Source organism: Heterocephalus glaber, unplaced genomic scaffold, assembly GCF_053883595.1.
Source record: "Heterocephalus glaber isolate CG9 unplaced genomic scaffold, H.glaber_assembly_v1.0 deba00001779, whole genome shotgun sequence".
Lineage (NCBI taxonomy): Eukaryota > Metazoa > Chordata > Mammalia > Rodentia > Bathyergidae > Heterocephalus > Heterocephalus glaber.
In genome coordinates, this window is record NW_028258466.1 from 105,587 (window position 1) to 129,740 (window position 24,154).

Below are 24,154 nucleotides of genomic sequence, written 5' to 3' on the forward strand. Positions count from 1 at the left end.
CCCATGTGTTCAGCAGTGAGGCTCTGTGCACAGGTTCTCTGCTAAGCCTGCCACAGGCTGAGCAAGAAGCCACAAGGTGTCACTGCCGCAGGGCACTTTAGAGGCAAGTGGCATTTACTGTTGCTGAATCGACTGCACTGACGGAGTGCTCTACCCCATACTTTACTCCTCACTTCCTGCAGGAACCTGTTCGCCTCTGGCCTTATCTGTGTAGCCTTCACCAACTACCCTGCACCAAATATCCTCCACGCCATCTTTCTGAGCACTCAGCTGATGCTTTAAGTCCCTGCCTGAGCTGCTTCTTGGCACACTGTGCACTGCCTTGCCAGTCTCCTCCCCTGCAAATGGCCATATCCAAGGCAGCTGGCTCATCTGCTTTGTGTGGGTGCTCAATAAAGATGTGTGGAATACACAGCCTGAGGACTGCTGAATTGTTTATATATCATATCACTTTAACCCTCACTAGCTTTGAAGCCACATACTCCAAGACTTTTCACAGACAGGGAAACTGAGTCTGGTTACCTCATCCTTGGAGAGCACAATGTCATGATTAAGCCTGTGGCCCCAGAACCAGACTGCCTGGGTCAGAGCACAGCCCTGCCATCTCCTGTCACAGCTCCACCAAGTCCGCTTCCTGTCTCGGCTCCACCACTTCCTGTCTCAGTGCCCTGGGGCAGGTCACGTTCTGTCTGGCCCTGGGGCTCCCTCTGTGCAAGTGGCGATACCAATACACTGATTTACCCAGCTGTGGCAAGGATCCTCTAGGCATGAAAAGCTGGAAGTCAAAGCCATGCAAATGTTAAGGGAAAATAAAATCTTAGGGGCAAACACCTCTGGACAAGTACAAATGCTCCCTTTCTGATTTCTTACTCATGCAACTGCCTGACCATGACCAGGCTTTCTGACTCACCGTCCGGAAGGAAGTACAGATACTGTTCCTCTGCCCTGTGTGACAGTTATGTCTTCTTTTGTTTAAGGCACTAACAAAGTCAGCTCTGCACTGACAAGACCAAGGCCAAGCCCAGATGGCATCTCACTCTGGGTCTCCCTCTCCAAACACCACCACAGCTTCTGATGGAACACCCACAACGAGGCTGGGGGTTTAGCTCAGTGGTTCCGGCGCCTGCCTTGTAAGCGCAAGGTTCTGAGTTTGATCCCCAGTACCAGCAAAACAAAAAAACAAAACGCCCACAACGCAAGCTGTGAAGCCTGGGAGAAGTGGGGCTGTTGCATAGGAAACCTTTCCTCTAACTGGCGGGAAGGACAGGCGAGAGATAGCAGGGGTAAGAACAGGAGGGAAACCGTCAGCCTCTCCATGCTGGGCCCCACCTCAGGACAGTCCCAGCATGTGAGGCACCAAATGCCCTGCGGGCGAGGGAGGGCAGAGCCACTCGGGCCCCAGCAGCCCTGCCATGTCCACCAGCTCCCAGGCAGCTGTCCCGTTACCTTGCCCTGATGGTCGTGTTTCATCTCCCAGCCCCTTGGCAGGTCCAGCTGCTTGTTGGCAAACATGTTGAGGAAGCCCACGAGGTCACGGTTATGCTGGTAGCGTTCGAAGTGGTGTGTGTCCCGACGGACTTTGGTGATCATGTGCTTCAAACACGTGTTGTTTGTAAACATGCGGTAGGCACTCTGGGGAGAGGACAGAGAACTAGAGTTAACCTGCGAGGCAGCCTGGCTACAGCCAGGGACATCACCATGGCTACAGCTGGGGACACTGCGTCTTCTGTAGGGACAGAAACATGGTCTTGGGCCGCATCCTAACTCTAGACCCACATATGGGGACAGCAGACAGAGCAGGGAGTCTTGAACAAAACATACAAAGACCATGGAAGATCACACCTTTATTACACAGGGATGTGAGAGCCTAAATTGGTTCTAACAAAAAACACAATCGAAAGACACCAAGTTGAGGGGCTGTGCACCTCCCAGCCAGCAGACACAACCGTTTTCTCCAGCGCGCGCCAGGTCACTGTCCCTCTGGGTGCACGCCAGGAGACTGAGTGCCCCATATCCGGGGACCACGCCACGTGGGGGGCCTGCGTATGATTGGCACAGCCAAAGAGATGAGCAGCTTGGACAGCCACCAACTGAGACCACGCAGACAGCTTTCTCAGAGGACAGGCTCGGCAAACAGAGTGGCAGGTTGAACTGCCCGGACTCCGTCTCTGTCTCTATCCCTGTGTGCATGTGGCTGAAATTATCCACAGCAACTGAAATGCGAGTTGAATAAAGCTCACTACACACCCCACAAAGAAATGACTGTTTTGTCAAAAACTCTGTCACCTTCATCTGTGATACTTAAAACTGATTCTAAACCACAGGTTGTGCATAATCAGTCATTCAACAAATACTCATTGCACAATACTCGTACTTAGCAGTAGAAAGGGAATGACTGCATGGAGCAGCTTTCTTGAGTCACTGGGGACATAATGCCCTGGAATCTACTAGGCAATAAATGACCATTCTGATTCCTGTGCTTTTCAAAGAGTCCAAGGGCCCTGGATTCTTCTTACATTCAGTACCCTGGGGACATGTGACCGAGTCTGGGACCCTTCAAGCTTTACTTCTGTGTTCTATTTCTTTTAGTCTAAGCCCAAAGCAAACCACAAAGATACTGGAGCTCCTGGAAACCATTTCCACTTAATGGCATTCACTGTCTTTGCTGCACTGAGCACTATGTAAGTGATTTAGGACGAAAGGTAAATGAGTATGGAGCCCACCGAGGCCGCCTGACTTCCTGGGGCCCTTGAGATGTGTCACACCCAGCTCAGAGCATCCACTGCCCATGCGAGACCCCGAGAGCTGCTGGCCCTTGTCCCAGCAAGCACAGCAACTGGCAATGTCAGAAACGTGGCTGCTGCCCAGCCCGGCTCTCTGGGTAACCACTGGGTTCAGAGAACCCTAGTGACAAGATTTTCAATGAGAAATAAACCAATGTTCATTGACATTGTTGGCTGGTGTTATTGAAGTATAACCTAAAGTGATCTGGTTACTCCACTATCATTATATGCTTTTTGCTTTCCATTAAAATACTTTCCCCTGTCGCAACAGGGAAGGGAGGGACGGAGGAAGAGAAGAAAGGGAAGGAAGGGAGGTCAGTCACACCAAACCTCCTCAGGTCTTAGCTCCTTGCAGTGCCTGAGTTAAAACCCCCTTTGGCCGAACTTCAGCCTGTCTCAATGACAGTGAGTTTTCAACAACAGAGGGCAGCCCTGTCTGGTACAGGGAGCAGGGGAGGACGGGAAAGTGATGCGGTAAAAAGAGAGGGGCTCTAAAGAAGCAGAAGGCTGCCAGAGATGACCTTAGCTCGCAAGCAGCTTCGCCTGTGGCTGAGCCTGGCGTGGAGTCTTCACTGCCATCTGTGAAGTCTGCTGCACGAGTTCACATAGCTGTCACAGCCTTCAGGCCCGAGTTGTACCCTCTGTGTGGTGATGGAAACGGCTTCGTGCCTCACTCACTCCCTATAAGTCTCCCTGGGGCTCACTGTAGGGTAACTGTTAGATACAGCACGACATTAGCCATTGTTTTAAGCCGGGCATCTCTTGGTCCCCTCTGGTCCCCCTCTCCTGTCCGATAAGAATACAGGCCACATCAAGTTCCTAATCCAGGGCACCACGAATGCTCTAAGCTGCTACTGAGAAAGGCAGACCTCTGTTAGGGCGAGGAGCTGCAGCAATTAGGTTACGGGGCCAGCAATCCCTGCGCATGTGGACAACAGCGCCCAGGATCAGCTGACTTTCGGTGAGCAAGGGACTCTCAGGGTTGGTCTCATAACCAATTATATCCTTTTATGCATTGAGACATGGGACAGAGTGCCGAGCTCAAATGATCTTTGCAGAAAGCCATCTACCAGAGCAAACAAAGTGAAAAAAGATTTCTCTCATTAGTAAGTAGCAAACGACCTTTTCAAATCTGAATAATGGGCTCAGGATCCTGGAGGTCTATGTAAAACACTTTAGGCAAACAGGAACATCCTTCCAGACTGGGCATTCCTATAAAGAAACTATTCCTGAATGAACACACACAAGCATATATGCATCATCCAGTGTACATGCTACAGTGTGTGTAGGTACACACATATCTGATCTATAGAGGCAGAGACAGAATCCAAAGATTCTGGCCCATGCAGACCTCCTGTGAGGAATCTAACCCTAGCTCTATGATGCACAGAGACAAAGAAAGCCATTAGTCTCAGTTTGCCTTAATTTGCTCAACTGCAAGGTGGGGTAATAATAATCCCCCTGCTTTCTGTAGTCATGAGATTCAAATATAATAAAACAAAGGATGTAAAAATGCTTTGAAGAAGTAGAAACCACTATAAAAACACGGTATGAGTAACGAAAAGAATGAATAGGAGGTTAAACCCGCCATCCGCAGAACTGCTAAACAACAGTACTAAAGCTGCTTTCCCTTAGTCTTGAAAGATGTTGGGCTGGTGTCCTGGCCCCCATTCCCTGCAGCCAGGTGCTAATCCTCTTGAACTCGGTGCTCAGCCTGCCTATACCTGAGGACAGGGACCGGTAACTCAGAGGACAGAGAAGGAAAATGACAGAGGCTGCAGGAGAGGAAGCGGCTCCTGGGGCAGAAAGCAGCGCTGGACAGGAGGCAGGCAGCCGGGTGCGGTGCTCAGCCTTCGAGGATGCGACTGTGGCAACCACTAGGATAACAGAAGGGGCGTCTTTATCTCAGGCTGGAGCTAGCGGTCCTCGCTGGGTTAGGACCCTTTCTGTCCTGGTCAGTTTGTTTGTCTCTTAGAAAAGGATGAAGCAAACAAACCCGATTTATTTTTCACCTGACGCAAAAGTGAGTTAGGAGAGAGCAGAGGCCGCTGACTTCCTACGACAGTGGCACCGTGACCCATGGAGTGACTTTGTGAACAGGACACGTGTGGACCTGAGAGTAGCTGGGTGGGGGGCGAATGTGAAGAACAACAGAGCCCCTTTAGACTCTCTGAGGAGAGAAAGCTTTGTTTGCGTCTGCTGTGATTTAACGTGTCCTTTTTAGATACTTCTTTTCCCAAACTCCCCTTTCTTGCCTCCCTCTTCATCGTTTCTTGTCTTCCTAGAGAGAAATACCCCATGGCTGAGCCCTCGATCATCCGATTTTCTTTAGTGGAATCGTGCTAAAAAGTAAACTCCTCAGAGCTGAGTGTGTGCATGTGGTTATGTGTTTGATGTTTGAGACGTGCAGAATATTGAGAGGAACTGAGGGCAATGTTACCGCCATTCAGCATCAAGATAAGAGAACTATATGTAGTCAGCTCTCACCAATCAACCACAATTCAAGTGATAGTTAACTTTTTTTCTTTTGCAAGTTTTCTTCAGTGCTTTGGTGACCAAACCTCCTGTTTACCTGGCCCAGCCCTGATTTCTCCCAGTTCTAGTCTTTTCAATAACAAAGTTAGGTGTATTACTGATGAATGACATTTTTCCTATTTAAGAGATCCTTCACCTGGAGTAGGCATACTGAAGTCAGGTTAGAAATAGCACCACGGAATCTACACCAAGACCTCTCGTAGTCACAGGGACTTGAGCAATTGGTTTTGTCACTCGCTAATCAAAATCTATTACAAACATATCAAGAAATGTTGGAAGATTTCTGCTGGAGTCTGGAAATATAAGTCCTGTCTTATATAGAAAGGGTTTTACATACAGTGTTTTCATCTAGCTTCAGAGTAAAATGGAGGGAAATTTAAATTTGTTAGTGGAAATGACTATATACTATCAGCTCATCTATTCTGCATAAGCAGTAATTCTTGATTTGTAAGATATACTCACCAATTTTTAAAATAATGTTTTTCTTCATTAAGTACTAAGGACTTTAGGTGATGGAATTAACACATGTCTAAGAGCTCATTAACAGCCAGGGGAGTATTTGGCATGCACATTGGAAATGTTATTCAATTACATATAATCGAATGTATTCATGTTTGAAAAGGCATACCAACTATAAAAGGCATGGCACAACAACTATTTTTCTTTTTTTAGTGCATATTAGTTCTACAGAACCGTGGGTTTCTTTCTGGCACATTCACACATATCTGTAGCATATCTTGGTCATTCCTCCCTCCTGGTAACTCACATTCCCAGTCTCCCTGCTCTGTTTTAATACAGTAACCAAATTTTGAGTTAACAGGAGAAATACTTTATCAAGGCAATTTTGGAGGAAATCTGAGAACAACCAGCAGTGGGCAGTATTATACATCTGAAAAGGACCACGACAGAAAAAATCAACATTTTGTTTTTCAAGGTAGGACAGCCACGGGCCTACTTAGCTTTGTTTCAGTAAATACTATTATGTAAGTTATTGCTACGTGATATCTATTTTTCATGGCTATCTTTCAACATAAATTATTTTCTTCAAATCAAAAAAAGAATTAAGAAAGCTTTCAAATTAAAACACTCCTTTTATATGTTAAATATTCTCAATAATATAAACAAGGACTTTACTGAAAGTCATATATTATAAAAAATTCAAGTAAAATACTACACAAAAAATCAAGATAGGACAATAAAATAAAAGTTTGTTTTGTAAGAAACTTCAGAAAAGAATGCCTTGAACAAAAAAAAATGTCTTATGCCATCAATTCATACCTCTGAGACCTTTAGCAAGAAAAACCCAACACTGTTATTTTTGCCACATTTTTGTCAGAAAAATGAGTCTTTTTAAATCAACAGAATTTAAATCTTATAGAAATGCAGAGGTGTACAGCACGGATCATCCTTTTAGCCAGCAGCTGGGTAGAAGGAAGAAAAGAAATTCAAACTCTCTAGAAAAGAATACTTTAATATCAAGGCAGGTTGTCCAGAAAAAGGTATTTTGATAACATTTCCAAGTATAGAAAAGAGAAGGCAACAACATGAAAACAAAATAAGCAAGAAAACCAATGAGCAGCTTAGGACTCTCATACTGTGGTGTCAGCTGTCAAAAGGCCGGACGACTTGGAGCTGGGCCCAAGGCAGTGAGATCGTCTAACTCAACCTCTTTTCATACTAGGACTTCCTAAATTACAGGTCCTGACTCACTGTGTCACAATTACTTAAGGGACCTAAAAAATATATAAAACGGATTCTCCAGACCTACGCCAGATCCACTTAACCAGAACCTCCCAGGAACCAAGAATGCACATTTACTTTGCAAGCCTCCCTGGTAAAGCACAGACCCCAGGCAATGGGTCAAAGCCCCTGCCTAAAGCGGTACAGTGGGGAGGAGCCTGAACCACAGAGGCGCAGACAGAGTCACACTGCGGAAACCCCACCTGCAAACCAGGCTTCATTCCTTGTTTAGACCATGGCCAACTGTCTGTGTTCATGACCAAGTTTCCCCAGCACACAGCCAGGCCCATGTGTTCCATACTGTCCGTGGCCCCAAAGCCTAAAATCATTTGCTCTCTGGCCCTTTACAGAAAATGTTTGATGCCTTTTTCTAGACTGGGAGAAAATAAAATGCTGATCCTGCAAATTAAACTTCAGATTATGCTGTGCCCTCATGAGGGCATTTGGGGTCCCCAGGCTCACTGCTGCCATTATCTTCATGTCCCTAGGACTTAGCTCAGTGCCTAACAACATCAACCAGGCCACTAACATGAACAGACAGCACGTCTAACCCATCCTGCACGACACCCCATGGCATCTGTGCAAAGCCATGCCTGCAACCAAGGAGGCGATGAGGACCAGGGTGAGTGGGAAACGTGCTAGCATCAGTGAGAGTCCACACTGAAGACCTCCCTCTCGGACAGCTCTGCTGACTCGCCCTCCCCAGGGTCTGGCTGCTTCTCCTGAGGCAGTCTGTGTGTTCTGCTCAGTTCCTGCGTTCCCCTTCCAGGCCTTCAATGACTCCCTTGCTCTAACTTCCCTCTGCTACCTCATAGCACTTATTATTCATGTGGAATCATGAACCCCCAGGTTGCTCTCAGCTTCTCTCTATCTCTGCACTCACCAGGTATGTCCCCCTCTCCACCTCAGGCCCCTTGTGGTGATTCCCCTCCTCTGCTCCTTCCTCTGTCCGGCCTCCTATGAACTCCAGCCAGCTGCACCCCTGGGCAGCGCCGCCCTCACTGTGCCCTGGAGTGTGCAGCCTTCCTCTAACCGTGTCTCCAGCAAGCCTCTCACCCAGCCCTGAGACCCGCGGAGTGACCCTCCTCCTGTGGCCTGTACCCGTGTCCCCTGAAATGCATCATCACCAGGGTGATGGCGTCAGGGTGAACAGGGCATAATAGGGAGCCCGCAAGAGCGGCGCTGGTGTCCTGTAGGAGAAGGTGAGCAAGCCCCTCACCCTCCCTGCCATGGGCCATCTGCAAACCGGGAAAAGTGGTTCCCCTGCACAAGACTGGCCGCACACTGACCCTGCACTGCCGTCGTTCAGGACCGTGAGAATTAAGTCTGTGTCCTGTATCAGCCTCTCAATTTTAGGGCTTTGTTTTTGCTGATGCTGGTGATAGAGCAGGGTGAAGTGAGTTCAGGCGCAGCGGTGCCCGACACAGGGTATGGGACACACCACGGGCAGTGGTCACTCTTCAGTGGCACGAGCGACAAGGACGCACGCAGTCTGGCCCACTGGGCTACTCACGGGGTTCGAATGCAGCACAGTGAAGAACTCTGGGCTGATGAGGAACTTCACGGGGGGCGACTGCAACAGCAAGGTGAGCCTGGATCTGGAGGTAGAGTGCGGCAGGACGCTCTCCCGGCGGAAGTCTGCGGGCAGAGCACAGGGTTCGGAGCCGCTGCCCCCTGCACTCCATGCTGTGAAAGAAGCGAGCAGCACGCTCCATCTGCTACTCCTCCCACCCTCACATACTTTTTCTTTGCTGTAAATCTGTACATAAAGCCCGACTCTGCTTAATCACACTGAAATAAAGTCAAGTAACACTTCTCGACATTCTTTTTTTGGTAACAGGGATCGAACTAGAGTCCTTGCGCTTGTGGGGCCGGCGGCGGAAAACCTGAGCTGCATCCCGGCCCTTCTAGTCACTATTTTAACATTTAATGCATCCGTAGGTTACTCTGTTGAATGACTGGATTCTTCTTCCACCACCCCACAGATTCGGAGACTATGGGAATTATGGTCTATTTGGTTTTATGATTCTTTTCTCAGTGCTGATAAAAGGTCAAAGACTGGAAGAGGTTTCTGGTGAAGTCCGGTTCCTGAGTTGCATTAGCAGGTCTCGGAGAAGTGCAAGGAGAAAGTTCTCTCTGCTCTTTCTCTTCTACTCTCAGCAGGTCACAGGGCAAACAAGCCCGGCCCTTACCTGCGCTGGCCTGGTGAAAGTCAGCTTCCTCCCCGGCCCCATCCACAGCGCTGGTGTTTTCCTCCGGCCTCTCGTTGGTCATGGTTCTGCGGATGCTCTGGTAGCTGCAACCATAAGCCTGGAGTCACAGTCCAGCTCACAGGGCGGGACCCCTGCTCCCCGAACTCAGAGGTATCCCCCCCTTCTCAGGCTAGGCATCCCCTTCCCCGGCCCCTTCCCCTGAGCTTCTGGGCCATCAGTCTTTTAAGTAAACTGCACTGCACTTAACTCTTCTGTCCACCGCTTGTGGAACATCTTCCTGACAAGTTAATAAAGCTTTTAAAAGCCATGGCCCTTAACCAAAGAAAATAAATGCCTATATTGTCGAGGAAAAGAACAAGATTATGTTCCACAGAAATCACTTTAAAAAGAAAAGAATGGTTGAAAAAGCTTCACCTGATAATAAAGATGCATCACAAAGGAAGATTATAGAGGTCAAAATCTGGCTTCAAATTAAAGATCTGCTTCACTGAAAGCCCTCGCCTCTGGTTAGCTCAGGGGTCCCCGCTATTCACTCCCTCTCTGGCTCCCAAACAAGCTGTGCACGGGTGGGCTTCTTTTTTAACCAAGGGAACCAGGGTGACGGCCACAGTGCAAGAACAGGAGGCAGAGGTGCTCACCGCCGGTTCAGCTGCTCCATCTGCTGGATGGAGTTGGAGCGCTGCAGCACCTGCGGGGCCGGCGGGGCTGTGGGCCGCTGCCACGTCGTGGTCCTGTTCACATGGTCCACGTAGAAGATCCTGCCGTGGCTGTCAATGCGCGCCTCCCAGTCTGAGTCACAGCGGGGGGCAAGAGGGATGAGGGCGCTCACGCTGATCGGGCTGACCACACCCCGCCCCGCAGCCCGCCCTTTGCCCTTCACCCTTCACCCGGGGCCTCCAGAACCATCCCGTGTCAGCCTCTTAAAGATCTCGAGGTGCAGGGAGCCTGTCCGAATCTGACCACACGCTAGCCTTCCGACAGAAGCACCAGCCAGCTGTCTCTAAGACTCGGCGCTGGCATCTTAATAATTTTGGTATTCGCATCAAAATTGATACTGATGCTTATTTTCACCAAAATGTGATTTTTTTCTGTTCATTCCAGTTTAGGTGAAATACAGCTGGAAACTTACACACACACACACACACACACACACACAATTATTTATTCACAACTGTAGTAAATTTAGTCTTCAGAGGAAAAGCTGGTAACTTGTGCTAGACTAGTAACAACCAGTAACTTAGTCTACACACTTCAATTTGCAGTTTCCCAAGATGAATACATTTCCAGACCATGGACAATTTCCTCCTTCTAATCTCATAGAGATTTAAAATATCATCCCAGCCATGCTGGTGCACACCTGTATCCCAGCACTCAGGAGGCTGAGGCAGGAAGATCACTGGAAGTTTGAGACCAGTCTGGGCTGCACAGTGAGCGCAAGGCCAGCCTGAACTACATAGCAAGACCCTGTCTCAAAAAAAAAAAAGAAAAATTATTTAACTGTATGTGACACAATCATTATGTGCATTGGTCCCATAAGTGTGATGTATATGCGACTGTTCAGTATGGAGAGAGCCAGCCAGGCATCTCTCCTCTGTGACTGCCTAGGGGCTGTTCCTCTGCTTAAATCCAGAGCACAAGCTCATTTTCTCAAAAGGCAAATTCTTGGGACCCTACTGCAGCTGGGAAGGGTCACTTATGTAGGAAACATGAGAATAGCAAAGATCTATTCTTTACCCAGAAACACAATGTACACATTCACACCTCTGTGTGTCATTACTTCCAGTCAACAAGCACTTCCGAGCAGCTCAGCTCTGCACTCTCCCTGTGTCCCCTCGCATCTGCACAGATCTCGGTGTAATGCTGGAGCCAGGAGGAAGGGACATGGTCCCTGGCCCCCGAAGCATCTGCACCACAAGGGTCCCAGCACAGGCCCAGCTCGGGAAGACCCGCACAGGGGCTCCCAGATGGCCCGGGCCAGCCGGAGCCCACGCCTCTGCTGGGACTGGGGTCCAAGTTTTGTACTTCTTGGCCCGCTGTGATGTATGGCAAATGGCAAGCTCTTAGGCCACAGCTCCAATCCCGTCAGTGGGACATTTCCAAAAGACCCTGTGCTGAGCCTGGGGCACAGCGACAGGTAGTCAGCACAGGAAAGCCTCTTCGGAGATGTGCTCCATTTGCTTTGCTCCCAGCAAGCTTTCCATCTCACAGCTTTCGAGAGCCAATTATTTCCATCTCGCACCTGTCTCATGGCGGCCAGGATGATTCAAACACGGACTCCATGTCAAATGCGCAGGAAAACAAATGACCATTCTTCCCTCCAAGAATGTTTATAGTAGCTCTCAACTTTAAAAACGCAGAATAGGTCAATTAGAGATTAAAAAATAAGAAAAAAAACAGAGACTGACTAAAGGAAGCAGAAAGAAATGCTCCCAACCTTCCAAGGAAAGGCTATTATTAAAATGTGGCTCTAAATTTTCTGGCAGTGAAGGCAGAAAAGAAAACACACTGTTGCATACTTTCCATTTCTTGCCAAAAGAAAGTTAAAAAATCTTCAAAGACAGAACTTTTTCTTGGAACTGAATGAGGATTTGCCCAAGGAGACATGCATGTGGCCCATTTGATGGCTGCAGAGAGGTAAAAATGGGTACGTGGGGCAGGAGCCTCAACTCTCCTCAGCACAGCGCCTTGCACAGAACATGTAATAAATGAACAATGGTCTGAACTGCATAATGCTATAAAAATAATGGGTCCTGTATTCACCTTCCACAAAGGCCAGAAACAACCGTAAGTCACAGGTCATAACAATATTTCTTTGTTTGGTAGGAAGAATAAGAAAATGGAATAAAAAATTTGCTTTCCAGGAACACAGGCTGTTGAGTGCACATTAGGATTCTCCCTGTCAGATGTCGTATCTTCGCACTGATGTTCCTGGAACCCTCACAAAGAGGGACTCTAAACTGCTCACTGCAAGTGGCCATTTGGCACTGACTCGGGAGAGGCTGTTTCCCTGCGACCTACTGACAGGTGCATGTCACCTCCACCCCAGAGGGCCAGTCCCTCTGTGCAGGCACAGGTGGGAGGGGCCTGAAGGATGGGGAGTGGGCCATGCCCAGCAAAGTCACTGTAAGGGTGGGACCGCCCTCATATCTACATGTCTATCAGGCCTGGCTTCTTCTTGGTATCAGAAAGCACCTGAGAATGCATTTCCAAGCATCCAAGTTTCTTTCAGATGGAGGGTGCTGAAATCAGGCAGAGCCAGAAGCCTGGGAGGTTACCCCTTCCTCCTTCTGCTGCTTGTGGGACAAGAAGTGCAACTGGAGTATATGGGGAACGAGAGCGATGAATTTGGGGTGGGTGTGTGTGTGTGGTACGCTAGCTTGGGAGGTAGAAGGCCTGGTTTCTGGTCATAGCTTGTCACACAGTTTGGGAAAACTACACCATAGAATCTAATATTTTGATAGATCTCTTCCAGCTCTACAATTCTATGAATCTATAAAATGGTGTCCTTTTTATTACATTAAGTTCCGTTAGGGCCTAGCGACATCTCAGCATCAGGTTCTCTATCTCATGTTCAAGCTCAACTCTAAGCTTCAGCCTTCCAGGACCAGGAGCTCCCAGGCCGTAGAGGTGGGACCCCGACCCCCCAGCACCCCGATCCACTCTGGCCACAGCAAGCTCCAAGGGCTCCTGGGAGTATTCTATGGTTGCACACGACACCTCACTGCATAAAGAACTTCGTGAACACCGCCATTCTCCAGGCATGATGGCCCCAGACAACACATGCCAGAATCACTTTGAGGACCAATAAAAATGTGGATTCCAAGGACATACTCCAGGCCCCAAGAGTCAGAGCTGAATTTGAGACTCAACTGTCTCCGTATTTAACAACTCCTCCAGGAGGTTCTGAGCCACACTAAAGTTTGAGGAACACTGACCTTAAATAAGAACTCAATAAGAATTTAAAATGGCAGTTAATTTGCTGGAGAAATACTCAGAGCAAAGGCTGGATTTCTCTGAGGAAGAAACGTGGGTTTGCAAGAACACTAACTTCAGCTGGAGCACCCCAAAATGAGTCCCAGGGGCAAGAAGACTCCTAGGAACTGCCATGGTTTGCACGTGGATCGTCTCCCAGAGGCCCACGTAGGAATGGCCATTTCTGAGTGGTGATGCTGGCCGGTGGGGGAAACTGAGGAAGTGAGCACCGATGGGGGTTAGGCCACTGGGGTGACCTCATGGGGACCCAGCCCATCTCTTCCGGCCTCTCACTTTCATGTCCAGCCACAAAGAGAGCAGCTTAGCACATGTACCTATCCTACCATCACGTCCTGCCGCCCCGCCAGAGGCTTTGCCAAAAGCAAGGTGTCCAGCAGACCATGGACTGAACCCCCGAGTGGTGAGACAGCTGATTATCACAGGAATGGAAAGCTGTCTGACACAGACACCCCGATACTTTAATATAAATGCAACCCTTCAAATAGTCGGGCGTCTGAGAGCTAGTAAACCTATGCCAAGGCCACTGAAACAGCACCAGTTCCCTAGGCAGGGTACAGAAGCAGGAAGGGAAGGTGAGGTCTTAGTCTTCAGTTTCAGAATGGACACATGTGGGTGGGGCAGGGCTGGCCTCGGGCTATCTCTGCTCACCTCCCCGCCCTTGCTTCCAACTCCCTCCAAGCTGGCACCTGCAGTTCACTCGGCTGTTGATCCGGTGGGACACAATCACATCTCGGGCTGAAGTTGGGTTAACAAGCTAGGGACCACACGTCAGGGGAGGCCAGCGTGGATGGTTGGTATCCAGGGGAAGAGAGGACCATGCACTGGGCCTGACTGGGTTATCATGGACTGAGTAAAATCCAATCTTGAATGCTGAAGTAAACTTACAAGTGCAGTGTAAAAAAATTATAACAACAATGATACCGTCACCCAAATGGCAAGATACTAAGTCAGGTTGAACTAAAGGTACTTTCAAGGAAAAATTGAAGCTTTGTGATAGATGGCAAATGGTAGTGTTTCAAAGAGTTTTGTTGCTGCTATTTTAACTCAAGGAAGTATGATTCCATTTGCATAAAGTACAGAAATGTGTGCTTGGGCAGTTGGAACAAGTCCCTTCCCCGGGGGGAGCAGTGCTGGTGATGGACAGCGGCCTCAAGGTGTCCACGCCGCTTCTGAGGGTGCCTGGCAGAGGCCAGTGGGCCAAACACACTTCTTTCTGCTGTATTTCACTTGAAGAAAATGTTTGAGAAGTTCAAGAAGCTGCATGTTTTGCCTCCTATTCTTCAATTTTTAAGACAATAGTTTTTTCTCAAAACCCCATTTTAAGCTCTAGAGAGTAAGTGCCCCAAGAGCTAAATACAGGAGAAACTCTAAGATTAATTAGGGCTTGAGAGTCACTGTCTACTTTCAGGTCTTCATTTTGGAGGATGCTTTAATCACAGGAGTGCACAACCACAAACAATGATACATGTCTCCCTGTGTCGTTCCAGACCAAGCCGCCTGTCCCCATTGTGTAGTTCTTAGCAATCTGGGGGCTGCCAGGGACTCCCTCGGAGTCCACTGATCCAGACTGCCCACCCGGAATCAAGTCCTGGTCCCAGAAGAGCTACCCTTTCAGGGAAAACGCTCACCCTACAGTTCCACATTTACTCCACTGCATTAAGACCCAGTGACCTAATACTACAGCTTTCCAGAGAGCACTGGGCTGCCGGTTCTCTGCTCGCTTCTCTTCACAAAGAGGGTGCCGCTGTCATGTGGCAATGTCCTGTGGGCCTTTGCCCTGCCCTGCCCCTCAATGCCTGCACCGCCTGTGACCTCAGACAAGGGTCCCATCCTTAAGCGCCCAGCCCACACTCAAGCCCGAGACGCTTCCCTGGATGCTCTGGGCAGTGCTTCCCCCAAGAACGGCGACTGTCAGGACCTCTCGACGCTGGCTGGAGGTCCGCAGGCCACAGGGTCCCCGTGCAGGTTCATGGCAAGACGAAGATCTTGAGAACTAATGGGCAAATCACAGCACAGCGGAGCAGTAAGTACTGAGGCTCAGGTTTGTTTCCAACCCTGAGCTAGGTGCCTAGGACAGGAAGAGGGAGCAAGCAAGCAAGAAAACCTCTGCTTCTCATCAAAAGACTCAAATAGCTCTTCAGAGGCTAAACTGTTCCCCTGACGTGTGGACTCCCATGCGATCTGCTGAAGAAGCGACAGAACACAGCAGGGGACACCCCTGAATCCTCTTAGTCAGGTTTTTAAATCTGCAAAAGGCAACCTAGTGACTTAACAAGATTTTGTCTCAAAATACATAAATACAGCCAGCTTGGCCTTGCGGTCACGTGCAGGTGGCTGCGCCATGCTCCTTCTGGCTTGCCCCGCCCACTTTGCGACCAGGAGCCTGTGAGGACCACCCTGGGCATGCCCACCAGGACGCCTGCAACCACCCCACCCCACCCCGGCCTCTTGGCTGTGCCGCTACCTGGTTCCACACTACATAGGCACAGGGTGCCATAAAGGCCATTGTCCTGAGCTGCAGAAGTGAATGACAGAGAGAGGGCCTCTCTCAGCTCCCTGATGAAGACTGAATGCCACTGGAAAGGTGAAGAGAATCTCTGCACTAAAGGCACACCAGACCACCGTGCTTGGTAAGTTGGAGGGATCACCACCTCCCGTCGGAACCTGCACTATCTCCAGGGGAAGGGCAGCTGGAATCTGCAGTAGAACCTTTCGGAGTTCAACCCTGCAGGGGGACAGGGAGCTCAACTTGGGACTTGCAGCCAGAATCTCACGGGTCTGTGACTGGCTTGCTGAGACTCACTGACTTATAACTGCACACGGCTGCCCACATTGTCTATTGTGATAGCAGAGACTTACCCTGAAGGAGGCCCTTCACTTTTATCTTTTATTTGTTATTTTCAAAATGACCACTATTTTTTTTGCTCTTATTTTTTTTTTCTTTTTCTACTCTTTTAAAATTTTTATTTTTCTTTTTTCTTTCTTTTCTCTTTTCTTTCTCTCTCTCTCTGCCTCACTCCTTCGCTGTCCCACATTGTTCTTCGTCTCCCTTTGTGTTCCTGTTCTGGCCCTAATTCGTATTTCTTCTTTATCTTTCTCCTTCTCTTTCCTTCTCTCACCTGTGTCCTCAGCCCTCACTGTTAACTTTCCCCTATCCTTCTACCTACCTAGCCCTCCCTCCCCAACTCTTTCTAACTTCCATCCTGAGGGTAAAGTTGCTATATTGAAGAGTTTATTCACTATAAACATATGTTGAGTTGGTCCTTGATTTTGATTTAATTCACACAGTTAGAGGTGATAGATTAATAACTACCACAAATTGTCATTTTCTAAGAGGTACTTGATGCTATTGTGTTGCTGATTGTATCACTTGGGCTAAGGTGTTGTGATTGATCTAATCAGCTGTCCTTCCTGGTATAATGAAAATGAGATAGCCTCAGAGCTATTAGAGACTCAAAATATAAAGACCAGCTATACCTGGAAGACACCTCTGAGAAACAATCATTCCATAAGGGTTCTAAATACATCAACAAAGATACTTACAAGAATCATACCACAGCAATATATGTGCACCCACGTTTATAGTGGCACAGTTTGTAATAGCTAAAGCTTGGAAACATCCCAGGTGCCCATCAACTGGTGACTGGATAAAGAAGATGTGGGGTTTTTTTATAAAATGGAGTACTACTCAGCCATGAAGAATGAGAAACTAGAGACATTTATAGCTAAATGGATGCATATTGAGGCCATACTCTTAAGTGAAATAAATAAGACACACGTGTAAATACCGAATAGTTTCTCTAGTGTGAGAAACTGAAAGTGTAAATAAGGATTAAAATGATTAAAACAAATAATGGATAATTTGAAATAGGAAGAAAAGGTTCAAAGGGGTAGGGGTGGCAGGAGGGGAAGGGGAGAGATCAGAGTTACAGGCTGGAATCTGAAAAGAATCCATATATAGATTGTGTTTAAAACTATAGGAAGAGATGTAGATAGAGACTAGGCTGGAGCTCATCAATGGGTTGGGAAGGAAGAGTCACTGAGATCAAAGGAAAGAATGGTGTGTTTCCAGAAGAAACACATACAACTATGTACAGTACACAGTACTCGATAGTGTGATAAATGACTGTTACTATTTTAGGTACTTATCATAACACGCTATGCTTTCCATCCTTTAGAGCATAATCCTACTTATATAAAAGAGTTTACTGTAAAACAGTGTGCTGCTATGCCAGTGGTAGCCTCATGTATCCCGGGTTTAACTGGGTATTTGGATAATATCAAGGGGCCATCACAGATGACTTTTGTATACCTTCTCAGTTTGCACTTAGAAGTTGGCACTCTGTGTGGTACTTTGCAATACGCACGGATGAAATTGCCTAATAACATATTTCTCAGACTATATTTCCATCACGTGTCACATGACTGTATTGAAATTTAAATTTTTTAAAAAATGGCCTATGTGGAGTCTATTAGCTAATTAGAATTTTTTTCCAGACCACTATTTGTTCAATATTAGTTTTGAAAATCTTTCTAAAATAAATCACATCCTCTGATGTCTTGTTAATGCTTGAGATTTTTTTTAAATTATATGGAAAAATGTTTATGTACTTTTCATTTTGCTTTGGTTGAGTTCTACTATATTTGAATATTATTATAGGGTTTTTTTTCCCCTTGCATTGTTTTTCTTTGAATAATTTTAATTTTTGTATATGTGTGGGTTTGATAATAAAGTTATACTTTTTAAATAAAAAATACATAAATACATGCAAACATACATACACACTTACACACATGCTTACACACATACTTACACCCACACACTTGCACATATATACATACGCTTACATGCATACTTACACACACTTATACATACACACGTGCATACTTACATATGCACACACATGCACACCCACACACATACACACTTATACACATTACATACATGCACACTTACACACATGCTTTCACACACACATGCTTACATGCATACTTGCACAATGCACTTACACGCATGTTCGCACACATGCATACACACTTACATGCATACTTGCATACATACACACTTGCACACATGCTTACACACATGCACACGGTGCTTACACACATACTTACATGCATGCACACTTGCACACATGCTTACATGCATACTTACATACATACTTACATGGATACTTACATACACACTTACATACACGTTTACATGCATAATTACATACAAACACATATACACTCTTACATGCATACTTACATACATACACACTTACATGAAGAGCTGGGGGTGCAGCTGAATGGGGGATGCTGGGTTCAGTCCCCAGTACAGAAAAAAATTTTTCAAAGAGAAGCCTAATTTTGCTGGACAGTTTCCTCACCAAATGTTAATACCCAAATATTTTATACGGTGAAACTAAGCTAAAAACAACGATGAAGACGGGAGCGGATAAAGCAAACGTGGGTGACAGTCAAGCCGAAGTCCCACTTCAGGAGCCTGTCCTGTGGGACGGAGACAGTGCCACACAGAAAGGAAAGGCGCTGCTCAGGGGACCAGGGCAAACCTGCCCCAACACCAATGCTGGCTCACACAGCCACGCAGCTTCGCAGAGGGTCCTGCTGCAGACGCGTCCGGAGAGACACTGAGTGCGATTCGAGCTTCACAGCATGCCAATCTAATGAAGCTCTGTGAAGCCCCAAATCCCATGAGTCCCAATAAGCTCACACACCACCCCTCTGCCTCTACATGAACTTCGGACTCACAGTCACCCCCCACGTGACAGGTCTCCCTTCTACTCCTCGGCCAGCTACCTGAGGTAAGAGGAACAGTGTTTGACTCTCCTCTACTTTGACCAGCATGGACTCCTAAACAAGCTCCTTAGTTTACCTGGGCTTCCTCTATAAGACAATCCAATCAGACGACTTCTAGGGTTCGGTACAAATTTCAAATAAGACCTACTTGATCTATCTGGCAAAATTATTAGGACAGCAAAAAGGGAAGTATGTAAATGAACTTGAGTCATCATAACAAACACTGTTTAAAAGCAGCCTCAAAATAATGCAGCCAGACTGTTTAAGAGACCGGCCAATCTGCACTTTCCAACCAGGGGCCTTTACTTGGGCCAAAGAAGGCACCAGACACAAAGAGGGCAGACGGCCCGGCTGTCAGGGAGGGGACAGCCGGAGGTGGCAGCAGAGGGTCCAGGCAGGCAGCAGGCTGGGGTGGGGCAAAGACGAGAAGCACTCAGGGACAGGGTCAGAGGGGACAGTCATCAAGCCTGCTCATGCTCTGATCTGTAATCTTCCCTGGTCAGACAAACTCTCAAATTTGCAAGTGGTGTGCTCCTAAAACATGAATGTGAGTGTGTAAGTGTGTGTGTTTAACCTAACTTTTTAGAGGGAGACACTTTCAGTTCTGAGTCTTTACAATATAAAAATTCTGGTTGTTTTCCAGAATGATGTCTACTGAGTGTTAAATAAATTAGTACAAAGGCACATTTCTTAGTAGACACACTACTAGAATTTGGGGTGGGGCCATTCTTTGTCATTGAGACCGTCCTGTCATGCAGGATGTTTGGAATCCCTGTGCCCAGCCACTATCACCAGGGCCTCCTTTCAAACACGGTGGAGATGAGAGCAGCCCTCACTGCAGACCGTGGAGGAGACTGGCCACCACCCTGGAGGTCACAGCACCAGAAGAAGCACATCTGGGGAGTGCCCCACCTGCTCCACACTCACTCATCCAACAGGACCAAGCCACAGACTGCTTTTACTCTAGGATACACTGACTTATTAAAGGGAATTTGCAATTGTTAACACAAAATTCCTAAAGTAGCTTTTATCTGTTTCACGGAGTTATCAGCATTGAAGCAGCGATGAAGAGAGAGATCATGAGTAGTGGTCGTAACTTCTGTAAGAAAGTACCTATCTTTATTGACTACCACTTAAAGACCAGAACTGGCTCCAACAAACACCACGGCAACGAGGCGTGACCGTGAGAAAGAGGTTCCTCAGGGCACACGCAGTGCCGTGCCTCCCACCCAGCCCCAGGTCTCCAGCACCGAGAATCCTCACAGACTTATGAACAAAGCTCCCCCCCCCCGAACTCGCTCCTGCCATTCCCAGTTCACGCTGTCCCCATCACACCAAAGGGTCTTCCAGGAGATTCCTCCTTCCTAATGCTAAGCTTTTCTCCAAAGCTGAACAATAAGGAAATGTTTTCCCTTGCTCTTCTACCTGCTTCAGATGACGTATGATCAATCCATCTCTTGCTATACTTTTTCTTTTTTTGGCACTGGGGATTGAACTCAGGACCTTGCACTTGCAAGGCAGGCAGCAGGCTTGCTATACTTTTTTTTTTTTTTTTTTTTAAAACACTGCTTAAAATACACATCACCTATGAGTAACAGCCCTCAGTTTCCCAAAGGAACAAACGAAGGGTGATCCACGTGCAAAAGAACTGGAAGAGGATCCGGCCAAGGACTCAGAAACTGTGCAGCATCCACTAGGTCCTGCTGGGTCCTCACCAAAACGAACCCCACAGCATTTCCGGCCTGGAGAGGCAGGAGCTCTGCTCCTCACACCCCAAGCCTCACTCCACAGAGGGCCACGGGCTCGGCCTGCAGCTTCACTTAGAGGAGGATGAGCAGAGAGGAGGCTGTAAGGAGCCGCAGAGCCCGAGGTGGGCCTTCTAGCGTCCGTTACTCCTCTTCTGCACTGCTCCCCTGAGGACTCCTCCGAGCGCTGCTCGGAATCTAAACCAGTTAACTGTGCCCAGTCATGGGTGGCCTGAGTGTCTCTCACGCCCTGTAACTGTTTTTCAGCACCCAGCCTTCCTTCATCTCTTTTTCATGGGCTGTTTTCCGAAAGTGCAAATCCCCAGACACTGGTCAAAGGCCCCACCCAGAGCGGCAGACACTTCTGCCTCATGATCGAAAATGATGCGAGTGAACCAAAAGGCGATGTATCACAGAGCGAGCGAGGTTTGCTGTAAGGATCTACCAATCCGCCTGCAAACCGGATGAACAGCCCTGTGCCTTCAGCGTAACTCTTCAGCATCTCGCATGCACCCACTGCAGACGCCGTGCTACCTGCATCGGCGCCAGGATTCCAATCTACAGGGCTCCGCTCCCCGCCGCCCTTTCGCTGGGCAGAACAGGACAGGACCAGCGAGGACCAGACGACTGGACTCCTCCTCCCCAGGGCCCAGGGCCGCCCCTGCCGCCCGCAGCCCCCCCCCCCCCCGGCAAAGCCGCCCCGTTAACAGCTGCTCACTTGGCGGGAGGGCCTCGTCCACCCGCTGGTACCGGCTGACGTCCTGGCGCACTGACGGCAGGGACCGCAAGGGCTGGTGGCCGTTGGCTTGAGCGCCTAGGATTGAAGGTACCGTTACCCAGGGTCGGCTCCCTTCGGCTTCAGCGCAGCCTGGGGACCAGAACACCGAGCGTCCACCCGGAGGCTGGCTGCTCTGCTGCCTCGAGTCTCGTCTCCCATCTGAGGCCCAGAAACCGAGGAGAGCAGGCAGCAGCCGAGGGCTGGGGCGGCTTTGTGGACAGCGCGGCCCGGACTCCCGCCTCGCCTCCCCTGCCCGGGGTCGCAGAGCGGCCAGGATGATGAGGCCACAACAACAAAACAGGAGGGAGAAGCAACGAGGGGATAACCAAGGTCGGAAAAATAAATTACAGGCTAAGAAAGTCCTTTCTGCTTCTCCGTCTGAAGTGTATGAAGTGGCCCTTTACACGGACTGCATCCCTAGCAGGGCGTCTCGGGACTGTTGGGAAAGCACCCGGGAAGGGACACGGCCGGCAGACGCGGTCTGCATCTCCAGGTGCGGCACAGCACACCCCCCGGACAAACCCGAGCCCAGCGCTCCCACGCACGGCCCGGGCCTCTGCGGCTGCACCAGCGCCCCTGGTCCCCTGCACCTGGAGACCCCATCCTGCTCGGGCCGGGGTCATCTAGGGGCTGCAGGTCGCCGCGTGCCGGCCGGCCAGGCCTCCAGCTCCTCCAGGGAAGGCGGCCCTTCCGAAAAACGCCATCAGAGCCCAGGTCACCTGCAGGCGCGCCAGGCCTCCGCCCCCCTGCCCCGCCCGTCCCGACCGCACCTACCTCCTGCCGCGCCCTCCTCCTGCGCCGAGGCCCCTTCGCAGGCGCCAGCGTCTTCCCCGGGCTCGTCCCCGGCGTATTCCGCCCCGCGCGGGCTCTCCAGGCCGGGCCTTCGCTGCCAGACCGCGCCGCGCTCCTCGGACTCGGGCCCCGCGTCGTCCCGCGCGCCCGGCACCTGCACAGCCGGCAGCGCCCCCGGGGCGCACGCGGCGGGCTCGGCCGCGCCCCCGTCGTCGTCCTCCTGCGAGGAGAAGGCGGGCGTCCCGGGGAAGCGCGCGCTGCCGGGAGAGGAGCAGCGCGTGTGCGCCGAGGTCAGCTGCGTGGCAGCGCTCTCCGTGCAGGAACTATCGGCGCCCTCGGGGTCGCTCTCGCCCTCGAGCCGGGCGCTGGCCTCGCTCGCGCTTTCCGTCCTGGCCGGGTCGCTGGGCTCGGTCTCCGAGGACACCTGCGAGGGCTCGGAGCCCTGGTCCAGGGACTCGGCCTCGCTCGCGGCCCTGCGGCTGCCCGCCGACGTGTTGGGGGTGCCGGGGTCCGCGCCGCTCGCCGGCTGCTCGGCCTCCTCCGAGCCTCTGGGCTCAGGCTCAGGCTCAGGCTCCGCAACGGGCCCAGATTCCGGGCCGGCAGCCTCGCCCTCCTCCGGGGCTGGGTCCGGGGAGCCGTCCACCGGCCCTGGGAGAGCCTCGTCCCCGTCCCCGTGCCCGTCCCCGTGGCGCGCGGCCTCAGGGCGCTCCCCGGTGTCCAGCGGGCGGGCGGCCTCCAGCCCGGAGTAAGAGACTGGACTCGCCGCCCTGCCGAACATGATCAGGCCTCCGTCCTCCTCCAGGGACGACGGGCAGCCCCGGTCCTGCGGGAACTCGTGGTCCTCCTCGTCTGAGTCGATGTGCAGCATCGCGCTGAGCCTCGTGTCGGTGGGGAAGCTGCTCCTGAGCTTGGGCGATGCGCCCATGGGCCCGGGCCTTGAAGGGCCGCCGTGCTCCAGGGCATCCAAGTAGTCGTTGAGAGAATCTTGGCGGCCCCGGGGCGGGGAGGCCCTGGAAGAAGTGGCCGCCAGCTCCTCCGCCTCTATCTCCAGGGTGCAGCTAGTCCTGAGAGAGTGCTTGGGCGTCCCGTCGGCCGCACTGTCCTCGGACACCGGCCCGTTGGCACAGCCCGGGCTGTCCTGGTGGCTCCCGGGCACGTCCTCGTCATCCGACGGGCTTCCCAAGTCCCCGTTCACGGTGCTGACGCCCAAAATGGTGCCCACTGCTTCTGGAGATGCGTCTGCAGGAGAAAGCACCTTGGTCAATGGAATGGCGCTCGATCCATCTCCCCGCAAGTGACTCAGTGGTCGCTCTCTGTCCCAGAGTAGGGCTCCCCGTGTATAAACACATTTCCACGAGACCATCATGTTCAGGGACGCAAATCAGAGGCAGAAGGTTAAAAATTGCATGGTTTCTCCTTTGTGAGAAACCCAGAGTGTAGATAAATTAAACAGCAAAATAAAAGATGTATAAAATAGGACAGGGAGACAGAGCTTTTGCAAATGAGAAGGGGACTGAGATGGAGGGGTGAAGAGAGAAGCGGAAGGGGACATAAAAAGGCTTAAGATGTGTTACGTACATGGCCCACTGTGCATGGTACATACAATCATTGTGTACTGCGAATGTGCACAAATAAAAAAATTAAAATTAAAAAACAACTATTGAGTGAACATCTCATGACCAACTGCCAGGCAGCCGGTCAGTTCGGAGTGCAGCCTCCCGGGAAGGCCCTGCTGGGCTACTAGCCTGCTCTGCACCACCACCCTACCTAGCA

The 24,154-nt window shown here is 50.0% G+C and overlaps 1 protein-coding gene across 18 annotated transcripts in view; it reads right to left on the minus strand.

Annotated features, from left to right (window-relative positions):
• Hecw2 (HECT, C2 and WW domain containing E3 ubiquitin protein ligase 2) overlaps nucleotides 1–24,154 on the minus strand; it is a 356,226-nt gene that overhangs the window by 81,621 nt on the left and 250,451 nt on the right. For 17 of the 18 annotated variants that reach the window (XM_021247748.2, XM_021247752.2, XM_087202670.1 and 14 more), the window contains 6 exons: nucleotides 22,364–23,620; nucleotides 21,530–21,625; nucleotides 9,910–10,060; nucleotides 9,251–9,354; nucleotides 8,572–8,744; nucleotides 1,447–1,632 (listed from right to left, as the gene is read on the minus strand). In XM_021247748.2, coding sequence (XP_021103407.1) covers nucleotides 1,447–1,632; nucleotides 8,572–8,744; nucleotides 9,251–9,354; nucleotides 9,910–10,060; nucleotides 21,530–21,625; nucleotides 22,364–23,620 — 1,967 coding nt within the window. The remainder of the gene's footprint in view (nucleotides 1–1,446; nucleotides 1,633–8,571; nucleotides 8,745–9,250; nucleotides 9,355–9,909; nucleotides 10,061–21,529; nucleotides 21,626–22,363; nucleotides 23,621–24,154) is intronic. The other variant, XM_021247749.2, reaches the window with a different exon arrangement.